The following is a 19,163-nucleotide window of genomic DNA, read 5'->3' on the forward strand; positions in this document are numbered from 1 at the left end:
TATAGAGATCTGGTATCAGGTCTTGATAAGGTGGCCATTATAATTGTTTCTATGTACATTAGAAATGGCTGCCATGCCTTAAGAAATTTGGTGGTTGAACCTGCCAGTATATATTTCATCTTTTTCAAATGCAAAAACCTCATGAGCTCTGCAAGTCACTGTTCATGTGTGGGAGGAGCTTCCTGCTTCCTTAAGTATAAGGCGCCTTGCAGTGAGTGAAGCAAAGGCAATAGAATTCGAATAGTATTTTTAAGAGAGTGACGTTTCGAGGTATCTCTCCAAAGATAGCTGTTAGAGCAGAAGGATCAAATTTAACGTTATATATCTCTGAAAAGGTATTAAATATAAGTTTCGAATGAATGAATCCCCGTGTGCTAAAACGTCAGACTGCTCTAAATAATAAATCATGCAATGCTACTGTAGTGGAGTCCAAAAAATGCAAATTTGATCGACTTTTAAAAAGAAAAACATGGTTTATGATGGGATATTTTTTATTACTGGTGGCTAACTGTGCGCCTCAGTTAGCGACATTTAAACTGACATTTGTGAGTTCAAATTTAAAATGTGTCACACGCACCATATTGTGCCAATGAGTAACCAAGCTCTTTATCAAGTGGAGTGGGGATCCAGAGGTGTAGTATAGGACATAAGCTACTTATGGCATTTTTGTCTAAAGGATCAGATTGGATGTAGTACAGGGGAACAGTCTGTGATCCCCTCTGCAAAGAGATGAGCTCTTGGCTGGTTGCAGACGAAGGATTTCGTCCCTCTCTGGTAGCGGGAGTGGTTGAAGGGTTGTGGATGTGAGCCAGTCAGTGGCAGATGGGTGATGGAGATTTCATGGGTGTAGCTGTGGGTAGAGAATTGAGATCCCCGTGTAGCACCAAGCGCTTGGCCCTCTTGTCTAGCCTGCCGTTGCTATCAGCTCATTCTTGTAAGCAGAAATATGAATCATTTAGTTGGATTTTTTGTTTTCTGAAAAGGCCAACAGAAGTAACCAGGTTATGCATCTTAGCCTCACACAGTGATTTAAAAGGCCAAAGGTAGGAATCCAGAGTATAGCTGATTTTCTGTGAATGTGGAGATAATATGTAGAGACGATGAGTGACAGCTCATAAAATCCAAAGAGACCATAATTTCATCTAAAAATGCCACCCCGGAACATTCTGAGTAGAGAGCTTCTCATTATCCTTCCAAAGGATGTTTTCCCGCGTCCCCTGGCCCTCGGCAGACTGACAGAACTTCAAAACCTAGTTGAACTAATCAACCATTTTCCAACATGGGTTTTTTATTCTTGCGTTAAGTTCATTGTCAATTTCCACCCTCCTTTTCTCTCAGCATCTTGTCTGTGAGCAACAAAACAAAAGTAATTAGTGTCTGTCATCGCTAAAGGCTTCTGTAGCTTCATCTAATCTTTCCCATGCATGCATATGCATACCCAGAGGAGAAGAGAGGAACCTAATGAACTATGTGGGTTTAGAAAGGGCTACAAAGAGAAACCACAGAGCTCGAGAGTTTGGGAATGGCCCGATGGCTTGTCTTCCACAATATAATACAATGTGCATCTCAAGTCTGCCTGCTTAGCTGGTGAGACAAATTGAATCTACTCTTGCAGTAGTGTCTCCTTGTGTAGTGACAAGTGCAACTGATGCACTCAGAAACAAGTGGGAGAAGGAAATGATCTAGCTCTTCTGTGAAACAATGCATGCCTCCAGTAATAGATTATGACACAAGTCGCGGAAGAAACAGACATTGAAAAATTGCATAGATGCTCGTTGTGTTTATGAAGGATGCTTCTTGTTTCTCAAGCAGCTGTCTGTACTCACTTCAGTAGTCTTGAGTGTTTTTTGTCCTTGACATGTTTTACTCATTGCTTTTATGTATTTATAGTCCGCCTTTCTCTCCTTTTCCCAATGCATGCGCTCAGATTTGCAGACTCTATCCGCGGGATGCTGAAGCTGATCCTGGTGCTGATGCTGGCAGGAGCCTCACTGGCCTCTACGTGGTTCACACTCACCTGTCTGAGCAGCTATACCCACCTCCCCTCCACTTCAGGTGAGTCCACAGCTGCATAAAATCTATGTATACCTGTGTCACTCAATCTTTATCCAGTGTGGATGGAAACGTCTTCAGTACATGCAGGTCACAATAACAGGTCTCACAGGCTGTACTGTATATCTGCTACATATTCATCAAAACCAGTTCATTCATTGATATCAGTGATAAACCTATTTAGGCTGCCTTTTCCAAAGCCAAATCAAAAGGCAGAGCAGCATGTCACCCGAAGCCACTAATTTTAGTCATCATCATCTATCATCATTCTCCAAGCCCTGGAACTGCCACTTAGCCCAGACACTGGCAGTCTGCAGCTGCCAGGCTCCATCCACCTGGCATCTCATAGAAGAGGGTGGTATGACACTGCAACAAAATCTGCCAAAACCAGTTATTATCCTAGTGTGGGATGGTCACTAGCATTTAAACACCGATAAGCGTAATCTTTGGTTTCTGAGAACAAGCGAACAGGTTTTGGAGGGAAATGAAATCCTCTATCTGATTTATTACCCATGCAACACAAGTCTGTGGGCCAGAAACCCCAAATTCTAGTATAGTCTCTCAGGAAAATATTCTGTGTTCTTGGGTAGTTGTGATCAATCATGTCTCTTTCCTTCAAGGGATCTTCTTTAACCTGTTAGGAGCTGGTGGCATATAGGCTAATCTTATAACACGAGGCGCGTGTGCAGTGGCTGCAGCATTTGATTTGAGCTCTTTGGTAGCACTGAATGAAAAGAATCAGGGGGGACAGCTGCCTTTGATGGCTGCAGCGTGGTGGTTAGATTCCCAGTCACAGGCAGGCAAGTGGACACACTGGGCCCTCAGAGGCACTGTGATTAAAGGGACGTGCAGGCTAATGGGGAGCTCGTTTGGACCAATCTGCTGTGATAAGGGAGATTGAGGGTGCCGTGATGCTCCAGAGGTGACTGCTTAATCTCGCCGCACATCCGCTCTAATACACGTGTTTTACTGTAGGGCCAGCTGAGGTCTGCAGCTGGGACGAGAGTACGCAAGTGCCTAACTTACTGAAACATTTCTGATTGGTCTGCAAAGAAGAACACACAAAAACAAACCTGAATTATATTTTCTTTTCCCCCACTTCAGCACATAAATCAGCAGGTGTATCCAGTGCACATGATTCTCATCATGCACAAAGAGCAAATGAGACGAGCTGTTTATTATATGGACATCTGTGCATTTTGGAAGTAGAAAAAGGAATTAGATTTTTAATGTACTGTTGAATCTGTGAAATGAGTTGCATTTTGATTCAGAATGGGAATGAAGTTTTTTGTTACATACATTTATGGAAACACAAACCAAGCGCATTAAAAACACCACCCAGGCCTGTACTATTATATTTGCACCCTCCACTGAGCACCTGCTACCTTTAAAGCGGTCCTTTCTAAAACTGAGCGCATAAAGTGGGAATAGAATAACAACACAGTAAGGCAGAAAAACACATTTCAAATTGCAAAACTGCCACATTCAGCTAATCAGTGTGACACTGCAGACTAGGTATAAGTGATGGTGGGCTTGGGGTAGATGTGACTTGTTGTTTGGGTTACAAACTGGCCATTTTCTGTCAATACACCTACAGTATATTGCTTTTGTTTGTGTTAAATTGCCACCTGAAGGGCTGGCAAATGAAATGTTGTTTTTAGGATGAGGGTCCGTCATAAATCTCAGTGCTGCTGAAAACAAATGGTAGAGTACGAAGCTGTGGAAGGTGGAATAAATCACTACCGCTGTTCCATAAAGTTGACCAGTATGGCATCTTTCTAAAAAAAATTGCTCATTTGAGATTTGAAACCCTCTTTTATCAAAGCTTCCAATTAAACTGTAGCTTTTTCTGCCCCACTCTTTGTTTTCACAGCAATCCTGTACACTTCCTGCATCCTGGTTGGCATTTTTATTAACAGCAGTGTTCCAATATTCCTCGAGCTGTTCATTGAGACGGTGTACCCGGTCCCTGAAGGCATCACCTGTGGAGTCGTCACTTTCCTGGGTAACCTCGTCACGGGGCTGCTCCTCTTCTTCCTCACCTTTTACTGTAAAGGTATGCTAAAAACATGAATAATCATTCGTTCATTTAATGCGCTCATTGTCACCCCTATTCTGCCCTCGTTTAGCTGTCGTGGGGTAAGGACAACACCAGTTAAAGCACTAGTTCATGTAATTTAAGAGGCTCTACGAGCAAAAGTGTAATATAGTAGTCATAATAAACAGTTCTCATCTCTGAGAAAACAATACTATCTGTGTTACTGCTCAACAATCCCCTTATGCTTACTTTGAAAGTCCAGTCGTCGCTACACAGCTAGCCCTGCCTCTGTCTTGTCGACTGGGTGAGCTTGTTGTTGCTGTTGCTGTTGCTGTTGCTGTTGCTGTTGCTGTTGCTGTTGCTGCTGCTGCTGCTGCTGCTGCTGCTGCTGCTGCTGCTGCAGTCCTTGACATCAGCTGCCTCTTTAGTAAGTTGTTCTGACAGAATGACTTCAACTCCACCATCTTGGACTGCATGTGGCAACACTAGCCTTTGTTCTGTTCTGGAGCTCCACTGTGATCTCAAGGGTCGGCCTTAGGAGGTGGTAAACACTGGTTTCTGAGGAGAACAAGTACTTCTGTCATCAGCTGCAGGCCAATGCCAAGGAGTTGGAGTTCATTCAGCAGCCCGGATGCTGGATTAACTGGAAACCTCACTGGAGAGGCATCTGATTACACTGATTGCTTATTTGCTTATAATATATATGTTACAAAATGATTTAGATATTTGCTCGAGACAACTTTATGAACTCTGTGATTTCCTAATAAGTTTAAGGAAATCACAAAGTGTGTGCGTTCGTGTGCCCCAGTGTGCATGCACATGCTCTTGCCCAGCATGAATAGAAGTGAAATCGGTTGGAAACGCTGATAATTATATCTTCATTAGTGTAGTGGCTTTCAAATGGTGGGGCATGGAGCCTCTGCAGGTGGGGTGCAGACAACCAGGTGAGAAAATGTGAAGCGAAATTAGTTTGCATTTTATTTTTAATATGTGGGGGGTATAAAAACAAAGAAGTGCTGCTGCTACTGTTGCACTGACCTTTATTCTATTTTGATTCAATTAAGATGAAGTTGAATACTTTTTTTTTTATTGTTGATGTTTGATGGAAAAACTGGAGAGAACCTTTTCAGCTTTTGAAGAGTGGCTTGCCATTGTTTACTAAGATCCATTATAGTCCTATAGATGTGGCAGGTAAAGAGGGGGGGCAGCAGGAAAATTAGGTTTCTGTGCGATTGACATGTTTAGGACAACTTTCTGTTGTAATTTAGCCAAAGCCTCATCTTTTTGTTGACAGCGTGACTGAGTTTGATATAATAACATGTCACCTGCTTCTCTTCTACCTTCGTGGCTTTCACAGGAGGAAGTGAAAGTAAACCAAACCCAAAAGTGTGTCTGTGTGTGCATGTGTGCGCACATGCATGCATAGGTGCGTGTATTTACAACCACGTGAATGTGTGTGTTGGTGTGTACCCGGGACCATGTTTTTCCATGTGATCTTTGCCCACCTGCCTTCAGTTTCTCTGTAGGTTTTGTTGTTCAAAGCTCCAATTATCTGCTATTACACATCCATCACAGACAGGCACTTCTTTCACCCTGTTTGTTTGAATGAATATGATATTTTCAGAAGCATATAAATATTTATGAGCTTCATTTTCGAAGTCCTTCTGATTGCTCCAAGGCTACTGACAGCGGCTGCCTGAAAACTGCATCTCAATCCTGCCTTCTGGGTTGTTTTGCCGGTGCAGAGGGAATACGAATGTTTGACCAGAGGCCCTCGGGATCCACTAACAAGTACAACAACCAGATCATGAAACCTGCTTGCCTTGCTGGGAGGGGAGGAAAAAAGGCTGTAACGTGATACAGATGGCATTATGGGACAATTTCAAGACTTCAGCTAACAATTTTCGTCCTGGGTTAATCTGTAGGTCATATTTGAAAATGGTGAAATGTTGCAGAGGTGAAGTTCACAGCTTTTTTTTTACTTTTCTTTTCCCATTTCCCAAGTGTCAGTAATTTGTTGTGGTTACTTGCTGTGTGGCTGTCATTTTAGGATATTCTTGTTATTTTATGAGCTGAGATGCCCTCCAGCAATTTAAAATGTGTAACTGAAGCACTGCAGTACACTTTCACTGACGTGCAAGTTCCTAGTCCACGTTTGAGCACCTCCTGTCTTCTGAGAAATTATTTTGTCAGTTTTAGTTTGCAAAACTAAACGTACCTGCTGCTGTCACAACTTTCTTACCCAGATAGATGGTAGAAAAACTCTGAGCTTAAATTGTTTTACTTCCAAGATTACAGCAGCAAAGTAGACATTTGGGACTTCAGTCGTCTGATGGAGCGGCCGTTTAAGATAGTTGGATTTTAACTAAAATTTTACAATTCCAATTTATTTGCTATTAGAAGCAGGTTTTCAGTTGCACCAGTAAGTCAGACGAAGTCTTTTCATAGAAGAAAATATGAATGTGTTAGTTTTTTTTCTTTTATTAGGCTCAATAACAGGTGGAGTGTCTCTCTATATATAAGCCAGTGATGAAGCGATGACCTGTGTGGACTATATCCACCCTGTGTCAGCTGTTATAGTCTTCAACCACTCTGCAACACTGAGTTGGATAACCAGACAAAAAAAAGATGGATGGAACCGGAAACGTGTCAGTACAGTAGTAAATCATAGATCACACAGAATTGCTTTGGGTAGAGCAGCTGCACTCATGGACACACACACTAATCACAAGAGTAGGACTTATAAAGAATACATGCTGTACCTTCTGCTCCACACCCGTCTGCAGCGCCTGCTGATGGACTGCTTTGTCTGTGTGTGGTCCATTCTTTGCATGTTATTGTGCACTTAATATATTGCTGCATGTCTATGTGTATGCACACATGTGTCTTTGAGCGAAGGTGTGTGTGTCTGTGTGTGCATGTGTAGGTGGGTGGTTGAGCTAAAGGGTTTCTGTTGTGCTGAGATGAGTCCTGACAGCTTCCTGTGACAGCTGGGGAGAAGATCAAGCTGAGATGATGGAGGCCTTTGCTGCTCTTTTTCTTCACTTCTCACCCTGAAGTTGGGAAGGATGTATCGGAGTTCTCTTGTCAGTTCTCACTGCTGCAGGCATTTTAATTTGAGTTTACAGAATCTTTGCCGATTGCCACCTACAGTCTGTTTTACCTGCCAAATTAGCATGAAATCAACCATTGTCTGAGGTCAGATATCATTAGTAAGATAAATTGGTGTGTTGTGCATATAATGATATAAATGGTGTAACTTGGTTGTCGGAAAGTTGGATGTATAGATGAAGTAAAATATGAGCCTGTGGCCCAGCAGTGAGGGGATCTGATGACTGTTAAGCTTAAGATATTTAGCTGGCATGTTCACTTGAAATCAATGCATAGTTGTTCTTAGTGACCTGGGTTTATCTACAGAAACATTTCCTGATTGCAGTGGGGTCTTCCAGAATTATTGAATAGTTTGAAGTGATGCAAATTATGTTCTTAAACTAAAAGAACACCTATATGAATTTTGAACCAATATAAAGCACTATACGCAATCATCCTCACAATCTCAAATGATGGAGTACCCTTTGCTATCCATTTGCTTCCATACTTGCAACAGAGTTTTGGAGACTTATAGGCTCAACTTCAAGGCACAGTGACATCAGTTTCAGCTTACCACAGACAGATGGGTATCTGTCTGTCTCATCTGACCTAATTACCAGATCAGTGCAGAACTGTTCTTTTAAAAAAAAAAAAAAAAAAAACAGTAATCCTCACATACAGTACTGTGTCAAAGTCTTGAGGTATTCCTAATTCTTTATATTTTATTAGATATATTCGTGCAGTGATTTATTGGTACAACAACAAAAAAAAAAACATGCATGGAGTTACAGCACAGCCTGAACTCTTTATCAGCTTTCTTGTCATTTCTTTAAGCAGTCTTCAGGAGTATTTCTCCAGGCTTCTTGAAGGACATTCAAAGCTCTTCTTTGGCTGCTTTTTGCTGCATTTTCTGTCATATGGATCCCACACTGCTTCAGTAATGAGATCCAGGATCCTGGGAGCCCAGTTCAATGCTGATAATGTCCCTTCGAGTGTTTTTAAAATTCATATGAGTTTGCTGGCGGCATGTTTGGGATCATTGTGATTCTAAAAACAGAACTACTGCAAATCAGACACTTTTCAGGTGGATAATACTATTTTGGGAATCACCTTGTTAGTGCAATAATGCAATTTCATCTTTCCCATTTCTTTAGCTGAATCTATGAAAAATGTGCTTTAAGTGCTTAAAGATGTAATTTTGGAAACTGGTTCTTTGCTAAGATGTCTAGTATATGTAGACACCAAACATTCCTCTGAAAATAATCAGGTATAAAGACCGGACTGAAAAGCAGCCAAGAAAAGTCCAAAGGAAAACCTTGAAAGACCTTCGTTGGTGTAAATCTACTGTGGGAGAAGTGTCCGATTTGAGTGTGGATGTTAAACTGTGACTGTAACCATTGATTTTTAAAAAACAAAAGACAGGTGGGCGTGTCCTGCCTGGTCCATAAATCGGCAGCACTCTGTTCTGTTTGTTCTCTTGAGCAGATCACTCCTACAAGAATAAATTTAGATTATTATGTAAATTCCCTTTGGAGTGTTTTAGTGGGCTGGCTAATTGCTCTAATTTCCTTTCTTTACTCTCATATTGTATTTAGCAAGTAATGTGCAAACTTCAAACCCCCTTCACCTTCTGATATTCATGAATATGGCAACTTTAGCCTTTAAAGATGTCCACCTAGTCCCAGTTTATTGTTCATTTTAGGGTTTTCCTTTTGGCTGCCCACTGCCTCGTTATGCATTCTGAATTATAGCTCCTTCTCCCTGAGAGCGAGGGGGCGTTTATGAATTTACCCTCTTGTCCGTTTTAATATCTGTGAGGAGCTGGTCTTGGATCAGCGAGCTCTAACTGGCCTCTTGACTGTCATGTTTTAAAAATCCCCAAAAGTCTCTAAACCATGTGACTCCGAAACGTGAACAGAGCCTCTGGGCCGTATATCTGTACTTGTCCCTCTTTTCCGATTTCATCTGCTGCGCATTTGTGTCATTTAGTAGCGAGCACGGAGTGGAATGCAAATCAGCAGAGAGGTACTGTGGAGGAAGAAGAGTGTTAGGAGGTGGAGGATGAGTTGAACTTCAGTTGCATAGGAGGAAAACACAAATTATTCACTATTGAGAAATAATTGGCACAGTTCTAAGGTCCCGGGATTTTTTTTCTTTTTCTTTTGGCTAAACTTTACAGTCTCTGAAGTGAAAACGCCTTCGCTGACTTTTTCAAGCCCCTATAAAGATGGCGGAGAAGTTAAAAAGAAAGGTTGTTTGCCTTTTCTTTCTTTCTTTGTAGGACTCGGTCATTCCTGAGAGAATAAAAGCCTGTTTCATTTGCTGCTTTTCATTTTTGCAACAGTGCCAGACACACCTTTGCACTCATTCTCAGTGATCTCCTGAAGTAAGTGTACTCACCAACCTGTACGCAGACAGTTGTCATTTTGTGATGGATGGTCTTTACACCAAGCTGAGGTAGCTATCTTCATGCGTGACCCCAATCCTCTCAAACAAAGGCGACGGCCGTAAAGAAGAAGCGAGCTTCATTAATTATACCGCTGCATTGACCTCAATTAAGACTGATTAAGGCCATAAGATGCTTGTCGGCACACGTCTCAGTCTTCATCTGTAGCACCTTTCTGCTGACCGTGGCAGCCATAGTAATGGGCTGTTATTATGATTAACTGTCCAGTGTTCACAGCGGTGTCCTCTGACTGTGATCATACAGTCACAGTGAACTCAGCATAGTTCATGACATCAGCGATCAGTCGGATTGCCATTTGTGGCTGATGTCCTGTTGTTAGAATTAGGAGACTGTGATGATGGTCAAGAATGCCATCTCACATCCGTGCTCGAATCAAAAAAATCTGAATAGGTAAGTATTAAAACTTTAGCAGAGTTGAATAACAAGAACATGAGTGTGACCTGTTTTTTGTTTTGGTTTTTTTTGAATCCCTCCACAATTCACAAGAATCTCTGCTCATACTTCAGTGCTTAATCAACTTCCAATGAAATCAAAGCCATATGTATCATTTTCCATTCCAGCAAGAACTGTTATTCATACGAGCACTGAGCTTGACTGTAATATTCATAGTGTCTGCGTGTGCCCCTCTGCTGCCCGTGCAGGAATGCTGTCATTAGGATTATTTATGGAATAGTAATATCTTAAACTGGGTTAGGTCTGGTCAAGAACAAGGTCTCTGGCAGTATTAACACAGCTTCACAAAATAGCAAATGATCCAGTGGCTTGAAATATAACTTTGCCACCTGTTGGGTGCTGCTTGTATCCTTGTATACAGTGATCATGATCTTATTGGCATTGGCTTTTTCTGTCATTTTAGACATGCTGGCAGATGTTGCTCATTTACTGCTGCAGAAATCTATGTAGACATGTTGAGACATGCACTACTTTTTTTTTCTATATTATTTCTAATATAATTCAGACTTCAGATCAAAGTGGGCTGTACGTGGTCCACGATGTAAAATTAGCTTGTAGTTAAAGTCTTGAGGATGATTGACTCACAGAGCAGACAGGAACATTAGGCAGGAGTAGATTTTTATGTTAGATTGATAGTGTTTGATATTTCCCCCCTTTGCGCTGGGAAAACACAAGTCTGTTATAGATAAATGGCTCATCTTTTTTTAAGACTTTCAGGTCTTCATCACTTGATTTTTGAACATTCAGGGCAGAACATCTAAAGATCAACCTTGGCCACTGACATGGATAAATGTCACATTTTTTGGCGACGCATTGACAACGGCCAGCACGGCCATGATAATAAACACCCTCTGGATGTGATCTGAGTTTTTCCTGTTAATTGGTTTCACAGATCTCTACAAGCTGACACAGTGATGCAGTCGTATGACAGAAAATGTATTTATTTATTTTCAACTGATCACCACAATAATGCAAGATGATTATTACTGCAGGTGCTGTAATGCTTCTTATCTATTCGTTGGTTCTGAGACTACAAAGATCCGACCAAATGTTTACTCTGCGGTGTCATGTAAACTGTCAGACAAAGACACGGGTATGTCAATGTGTCCTAATGAGCAGGCTGCATGCTCTGTAAACAGAGGGGCAGGTGATGTCATGCTGCACATTTAGTTTTGCTCTCAGTCGTTGCAGTTACATTCCACCATAGCAGCTGGAATAAACCAGACAAGGTTTGGAAATTTAAAAAAAAAAAACCCCCACTGCATTAAGTTTTACGTGTGTGTTTTTAAACTTGGGGCAGTTCATTCATCCTCATAATGCCATAGCAGCACTGACAGGGACAATTAGTAGGGACTGGTAGAGATACGAGGACAAAAAAGAATGAGAGAGAAAAAATTCTTTACAGAAATAGGTTTTACCAGCTCCTTGGCTTCTATTTCATAAAATCTTCCCCGTCATCACCACCTTCCTCTTAGACAACCTGTTTGTGGTGGTTTTAAGTTGCTGATAAAGTGCTTCAGTGCTGAATATAAAAGCCTAATAATCAAATATGTAACCGCATGAGGAAAAGCATAAGAGGGAATTTATAAAAAAAAATCCAAAATACTGTAGAAAAATGATGAAAATGGGTTTGAAACACTTTTTTTTTTTTTTTTCCTCTCTCTCTAAGCATTTTAAGTGTTTCAAAACCAATAGTCCATACAGCAAGTGCTCAGCCTTGAGTTTAAAACAGAAATCAGCTGCTCGCTACGTTGAAGGAAAGTTTGCAGGAATGCAACGCATCTCGAGCCAGATGAAGCGTCCTTTTAAACGGGGATGGTTAAGATATTATAATGGTCATTAAAGCACACAGGTAATCAGATGAGCTTCAAAGACTTGGAGCTACTTTCACTTCTTTCTTTGCTGCTTCCTTTTTATCCAATTTTAATCTTCTCCCTTCATCCTCTGCTCCTGAGTTCCCGTTTGTTCACTCAAACTTGAACTCCCTTTCCTCCATACTTGGCTTCACGTGTGTCTTTAGAAATCAGAGAGGAGTAATTGGCCGTTTTCACCACATCACTTGGTTGAATTACTCCGATTGCTAAATTCCACATTAGCATTCATTTAGGGCCGTGGGCTCAGACCCACACACTCGCAGACTTTGTCTCTAACTTTAAATGGACACGTCCTTGTTGTGTGAACGTGTAAGATAGGGAGACAGTTAGACAGAGACTGCAGGTCAGATAAACACAACTCCATTAACCTGCCTCCTTGCCAGGTCTCCTGCTGTCCGGCTCGCACGGTTCTGATTAATGAGGCTGATTCGGGAGTCTTGACTTCTCTCTGCAAACACCCTTATCCAATCCCTCACCTCCCTCTCCCCTCAAGCCCCTTCACCACCTTCTTTTTGCCCCAGTTTATCCTTTACTTTCATCTTCGCACTTCTGGCCGCACATTATTCCTCCTCACGAAAGAGGTGACGCATCAATCATGTGGATTTGTGTCGTACGGCCAGGACTCATAATTTACCACAAAGAGGCTGTGCTGTGCAGTCCGAGCAGCGAGCTCTTCAAGCATCGATCTGGTCAGCTGATTAATGACTTTGTGAAAAGGATGCCGACTGGACACGGAGTTGAGCCGGTGTGAGTTGTGACACATTGTCCTGGCATGTATTCCTGGATTCTGCTGCCTGTTACAACCTGATTTTCTCTATATTTACTCTGTCAGCTTCCTGCTTCCACTGCAGCATGTATCCTGGCTGAGATATTGGCCTTCACCAAGTGGGAAAGATTCAGCCTAACATCTTTGTCAGGACAGAGTCTCAAACACCTGCAACTCGCAGCCCTCGCTGCGAGACGAGCGGCTTCACAGCGAGGGCTGCTTAATGCACGTGAAAGGAAGTTTATCGATTTGCGTTTCGTCCAGGCTTTAGACCCGTGTTTGCGCGTGCGCGCACGTGCAAGCGTGCATGATGACAATCTGTGGCACCCATCACGGAGGCTGAACAAGCAGAGGTTATGTGTCTGAGTGCTGGTGAGTTAAGATGCCGACTGTTCAGCGCTGGTGTGAGGCTCCCATCTGCCCTCCAGATTCAGCATTATTGCAGACAGCCAGAGCACCTCTCCTGTGGTTAATGGAGCTTGAACAGAGCAGAGAAAATAGAACACCTCATTCTGCACCATGTTTAGGTTCAAGTGTAGGTCAATGATAATAGGGAACACTGCCAATATCATTGAATTATTGCGAGTGATTATGAAAGACAGCACAGGCTGCTTCTGTTTTGTGTGGCATGTCAGAAATTCCTATTGATTAGCCGTTAGGGCTGGTAATGCTAATTAATCATTCAATGTCATTTCATACTAACATCTCCTTTAGGTTTCTGTATATATGTGGATGAGTCATATTTTATTATAAAGGAGCACAGTGTCATATGTAGTGGTTTGTTGCTGTGTACCAGGGAAGGGCTGAACTCTGGTCGTGTCCTTTTCAGATTCTTTTTATTTATTTTTTGACATGACCACCAATCATTTAACCATGATGATAGAGTCTTAATTGGCCATGATGAGAGCCTAACCAAGATTTTGCTACAGTTCAGATCAGCTGATATCAAAGCTGACCCTCAGTTTGATGCTCCTTTTGCACATTTAAAAAATACAAATACAGTGATGCTTTTTAGGTCTCTTCTTACTCTGGCTACCTTATGCTTTCCAGATATGTGCACAGAGGTAAATTGTAGGCAGGGATCTCTTTTAAATATAGTGGTACTGACTGAAATTTATCAGGAAGCCAAGAGGGAAAAGGTTGAAGAGGCAAATGAGAAATGCACAGTTGTCCATCAAAATCAGAGTGTGGCTCTCTCCCAAGCCATTTAAATAGGGGTCTGGTTTAATTAGGCCAAAATGACTGTTTGGGAGTGGTACCAAGATGGCTGCCAAGTAGGAAAACTTGCTTAAAGCTCATTGGTGATTGAACAGAAATCTAACTCGTGCTTTTTCCCTTTCTTGTCTTCATCTAGATGTGTCGTGGCTGAACTGGTGTCTAACTGGCTCCTGTCTCTTTAGCCTCGTCCTCATCCTCTTCTTCAGGGAGTCCTACGATCGCCTCTACCTGGACGTCTTTGTCTCTGTGTGACACTATGAGGATGCAAATGTGCAACCGAATAATAAAGGACTAAATGATAACTCTTGCACAACGAAGATGAGAAAAGGGAGATGAAGGGCAAGTGAACCACCTGCGCTCTTTTAACATGTAATGTTTTAGGAATAAGCGTGATCTCAATGTTTACTCTTTATAGGTGATCGACTCAACGCCATATGACTATTTAACTCGTTATTACCTCCTTTTGTCTCAGTGTTTGTATGTAAACGAGCTTTTGTGACGGCTTGAGTTTTCTTTACCGGGTACAGCATGACGGACGGTTGTTTATTAACTGATGATGTAACATTTAAAGCTGTAATCAGTGTGCCCCCCTCTTCCCGCCATGCGGCTGTTTGCATCCCTCCTCCTGATCATCATCCCTGCAGAAACTGGACACACTCAAAATTACAAGCTGCGCATCACGCTTACTACAGATCAGCATCAGAGGTGTGCCCCTAACGAGGGTGGAAAGGAAACAGTTTCCTCAGCCAATCAGCAGGCCTGGCTGTACTGGATCTCCTGGTGTTGTTGGCTGTTACAGATGTGCTCGTGGTGAGCTGACCTGTAATATTGCCTGTCAGTGAGAGGCAGGGACTCGCACCCTGTTTTATCAGCCTCTCAAGATGATTCTCATGGAAAAATCTCCCAGATTCCAAGACATGGGCCGGGACCAGACACACCTGGAGTCTTCTACCAATGTGCTGCACACGTGGAAGAAATAAAATGCGCTCTGTGCTCTGCCTGTTTATAGATAACTGTATCAATTTCTGGGAGGTTTGCTTTTTAATTTAACATTCGTTTGGGAGTTGGGGTTTTTTGAGGGGTTTTTTGACCGTTTTTTTTTTTTCATTTGTTTCGTCCAGAAATCTGCCAGTATTTACTGGAAACATCTCAACACTAACAAAGCTAAAGAGTTAAAAAAAGAAAAATCATAACAGGATGGAAATTTCAACCTCTGCTGAGATCCACAAAGATGAGACAGATTGTTTTATTATACAGACTGGAAGATTACGCAACATTTGAATTGCCAAGCTGCTGCTCTCCAAAGCACCAGCAGGTGTTTTGCACCAACTGAGAGCCTACTGACAAAGAAACCTTCAGGCGGGAAGAAAAGGAAAAAGTTTTTTTTTACATATATATATATATAATTGTTTCTTTAACTGAGAGAACTGGAGTTGTGAAAAACACCAGCTTCATAACCATAAAGAAACATCACTGAAAATGAAAAACATCTGTCACTTACATTTCTAACTTGTTCATGTTTGTGTCTTTGCCTTGCACATTACTTATGACAGAAGTGTTTGTGTTTTCCTTTAGGTCCTCTAAACGGTTTCCTGGTGCTTTTTCGTCTTTTTCTTTCTTTCACACATTTTTTTTTTCTTGTACGGGGGGAAAAAAAAAAAAAAGGGACGTGTTGCCTTAATTGCCCAGTGCAGTGCGTTCAGCCTCCCTCTCCTCTACACTGTGACTATTTTATGTGTAAATTTTGTAAAAGGTCATGTTGTTCTGTTTTGTGGCACACGCTCTGGTCACACTGTGGTGTCCCGGGTTTTGGTGATAAATGTTCTGTGGAAAAGAACAAACATGACTGTCAGATTTTTCCAGCACCTTATTAAAGAGCATTTTACAAATAATACTGCTGCTGTTCTCCTATTGTTATGCTAATAAAGGTTATTGAAAACGTACCTCTGAATAACTTGTAGCCACCTGACATCAATTTGTGCTTCCCAGAGTTAATCTTTGATTTTAGTTTCTTTGGCCACTGACCTATTCATTTGTTGTATTTTTTTTTCTTTCTTTCACATCACAGTCGTTCTCTGACCTTTCCCCAGAGGACACTTGCCTTTGTTCAGAAGCGGACGTTTCCTGTGCTGTGCGCTCACACACTGTGTCCCTCTCACTTTAAAGCACCCTGTTTAGGCTTTACATACATTGCACTGTGATCCTTAGTCAAAATGCAGTCTTCAACATTTTGGATCATCACTTGTGCTCCATGCACATGCTAGTATGTATACAAAACACGGACCATTGCTCATTGAAGTCTGTTTTTAAATCTCAAATTAATTTTTTTAGCATGTTCTTGGGTTGTTTACAACCGTTCTATCAGTTCACAAGAACTGATAGTAGTAGTTATCAACCCACTTTAGCAAGTGTATTTGGCAAGGTGCAATTATAAATTGTATAAGCTGAGTCACAAAGATGCAGACCAGCTAGTTATTGTAAGAAACATGCAGGTAAAATGCAAAACTAAAGCCCACGCTATGAAGTTATTCATAGAATGTAAGTCATGTTATTTTAAAATAACTGCATTAAAAATCTCTTCTCTGAATGCAGAACTTATTATAGCTTGAAGCAGATTTCAGTTCAATTCGATTAAATTTTATTTATACACCATTAATTCACAACAGCAGTCACCTCAATCGCTTCGGTTGCTTAAAATTTAAAAATAAAGACCCTACAGTAACAAAAAACTCCAACAATCTAACAATTCCCTATGAGCAAGCACTTGGCAGCAGCGGGAAGGAAAATCTCCCCTTTAACAGTGCATATTACTACGACATTTGGATGGTAAACAACATGAAAGCATGGATCTGTCCTGCTCTGCATCAACAGCTAGTGGTACTGGTGCTGTCAGGGTATTGGGCATCTTTCCTTGCAACACTTTGGGCCTCTTAGCACTAACTGAGCATCACAAAGGGCCACAGCCTGCCTGAATATTGTTGCTGACCATGCTCATTACTTGTGAGTACAGTGTTCCCATCTTCTGGTGGCTGCTTCCAATAGGATAGCGCACCACATCAATTAATGCTTTTTATAACATCAATCACAAATACTTGACTTATACAGCTTGTCACACTGGAAAACATTAAAGATTGTGTTACAAATAAATATTTACTAACATAATAAAACATATAAGTTTTAGACAGATTGCCAATTCACATGTTTAGTTGCGGAGCTTTATGTGTTCACACTTGTATTGGCGATTGGGCCTTTAAGAAGCAGGTTACATCACGCTCTGGTGGGACCTGGACTTGTTTTCTGTTATTCTGGCAGCACAGCAACCTCCATGCACATCATCCTGAGGCAGGAGGAGAGGAAGCTCCCAGGAGGACACCTGCATTCTAGGAAATCTTTCAGTTTTCCTGCTTTTGTCTCTCTTTGGATAAAAATCAGGAAGAAGATGCTTCACCCATTACCTCACTGTTTTTAGAGCCTTACATTACATCCATTCTGCCTGCACGGTCCCCTCCCTCTGGTGGACCAGCTGGGGATGAGCTCATGCTCTGTTGCTGGCGAGAAAAGGTCTCTGGGGCGAGTGTGTATGCTACAGTCATCAGTCTGGTTCCAATTACTATGAGTGGCTCTTCGTGTGAACTAAAAGATGCTGCGATTTATCGAACCCTCTGTACGATATTATTCTGTTGCGAACTTAAAGCTTTGAGCTATTGTCATTGAGACTGGCAGGAATTGTGACCTGGGCCAAGACCTTTATCAGGGGTCACATTCACCAAGTGACATAAAATATAAGTAAAATCAGATTTGTTTTTCATTTGGGTGTGCCGTAAAAAATTATTGCACGGCATTTGAAGCAAGCCTGCGGGGACATAAAATGAATCCACTTTACGTCCCTGCTGATCCACGATGATCTGTTTGGTTTTGAAGACACTACCACAGTTAAAATAAATGTACCTTCTTATGCCTTTTTTTGCTTTATTGGGAGTTTATTAACAAAGTTTCAGTTTTTTTCCTCCTATCTTCCATCCTTTTTGTCCCCTGTGATTGGGCAAAAATTGGACATGACATAACACAGAGATTTTTTTTTTCAAATTAATCAAAAACGCAGATTAAGAAAACTGCAAGGTTATTAATTGATGCTTTTTTTTTTTGTCGTGGGTGTGTTTGTTTATTTGCAGTATCAAAGTCCAAGAAATGGTTCCAAGGGAAGGTCGATTACTCGTTACAAGTGGTTGTCAAGCCAAACTCCCGGAGCTGTTTATGTAAAAGCAGCTGTTGTTCAGTAAAACTTTATCATGAAACTGGAATGGTGTCCAAGCAGCCATTGTTGATGGTGGACCTGGAGGATTTTAACTTCATAAACACAAGAACACAGAATCGATGTGTACATTGGGGACATAATGATTTGGTCCCATGCGGAATTTGTGAGTTTGCTCACTTAAAAAGATATGAACAGTCTCTAATTTTGCTAGTTTCATTTTCATGGAGACGGAATATCAACCAAAAATCTAGAAAAAAACACATTAAATAAAAGTTCTAAATTTATTTGCAAGTCAGTGAGTGGAAGAAGTATTTGATCCCCAACAACACAGTCACGGTCAGTCCGTCAATCAAATACGTAATCAGTTTAAGTTACTCCTGATCTCAACTCATGTGGGTGACCGTGGTTCAGGGGGTTGGGAAGCTCATCTGTAACCGGAAGGTTGCCGGTTCGATCCCCCAGCTCTCTCTGTCCTGGTTGTTGTATCCTTGGCACAACACTTTACCCTACCTACTGCCTGCTGGTGTTGGCCAGATGGTGCGATATGGCAGCCACGCTTCTGTCAGTGCAGGGCAGCTGTGGCTACAACTGTGGTTTGCCTGCACCAGTGTATGAATGAATAGTAGAATTTTAAAGCGCTTTGGGTGCCTAGAAAAGTGCTATATAAATGCAATCCATTATTATCATGTGTATAAAAAACATCTGTTCACAGAATCAACTTCCAATTCAGCCTCTCCACCATCATGGGCAAGATCAAAGAGCTGCCAAAGGATGCCAAGGACAATATTATAGACCTGTACAAGGCTGGAAGGAGCTACAAGACCATCAGCAAGAAGCTTGGTGGGAAGATGAAAGCTATTCGGAAAATAACCTTCTAGGACATCCACATTTTGAGTTGTCTAGACCAAAATACCGAATTTTGCTCTACAAGGGCCTGATATCCACTTACG

General features: G+C 41.6%; 1 protein-coding gene across 1 annotated transcript in view; it reads left to right on the forward strand.

Moving 5' to 3' along the window:
• Positions 1–15,894, forward strand: part of slc49a4 (solute carrier family 49 member 4) — a 46,229-nt gene extending 30,335 nt beyond the window's left edge. Inside the window, exons 7-9 of the mRNA XM_063497020.1 lie at positions 1,928–2,055; positions 3,926–4,108; positions 14,095–15,894. Coding sequence (XP_063353090.1) covers positions 1,928–2,055; positions 3,926–4,108; positions 14,095–14,210 — 427 coding nt within the window. The 3' untranslated portion in view covers positions 14,211–15,894. The remainder of the gene's footprint in view (positions 1–1,927; positions 2,056–3,925; positions 4,109–14,094) is intronic.
• Positions 15,895–19,163: the final 3,269 nt, after the last annotated feature.

The sequence above is a fragment of the Pelmatolapia mariae genome, linkage group LG16_19, assembly GCF_036321145.2.
Source record: "Pelmatolapia mariae isolate MD_Pm_ZW linkage group LG16_19, Pm_UMD_F_2, whole genome shotgun sequence".
In the NCBI taxonomy this organism is placed as follows: Eukaryota; Metazoa; Chordata; class Actinopteri; order Cichliformes; family Cichlidae; genus Pelmatolapia; species Pelmatolapia mariae.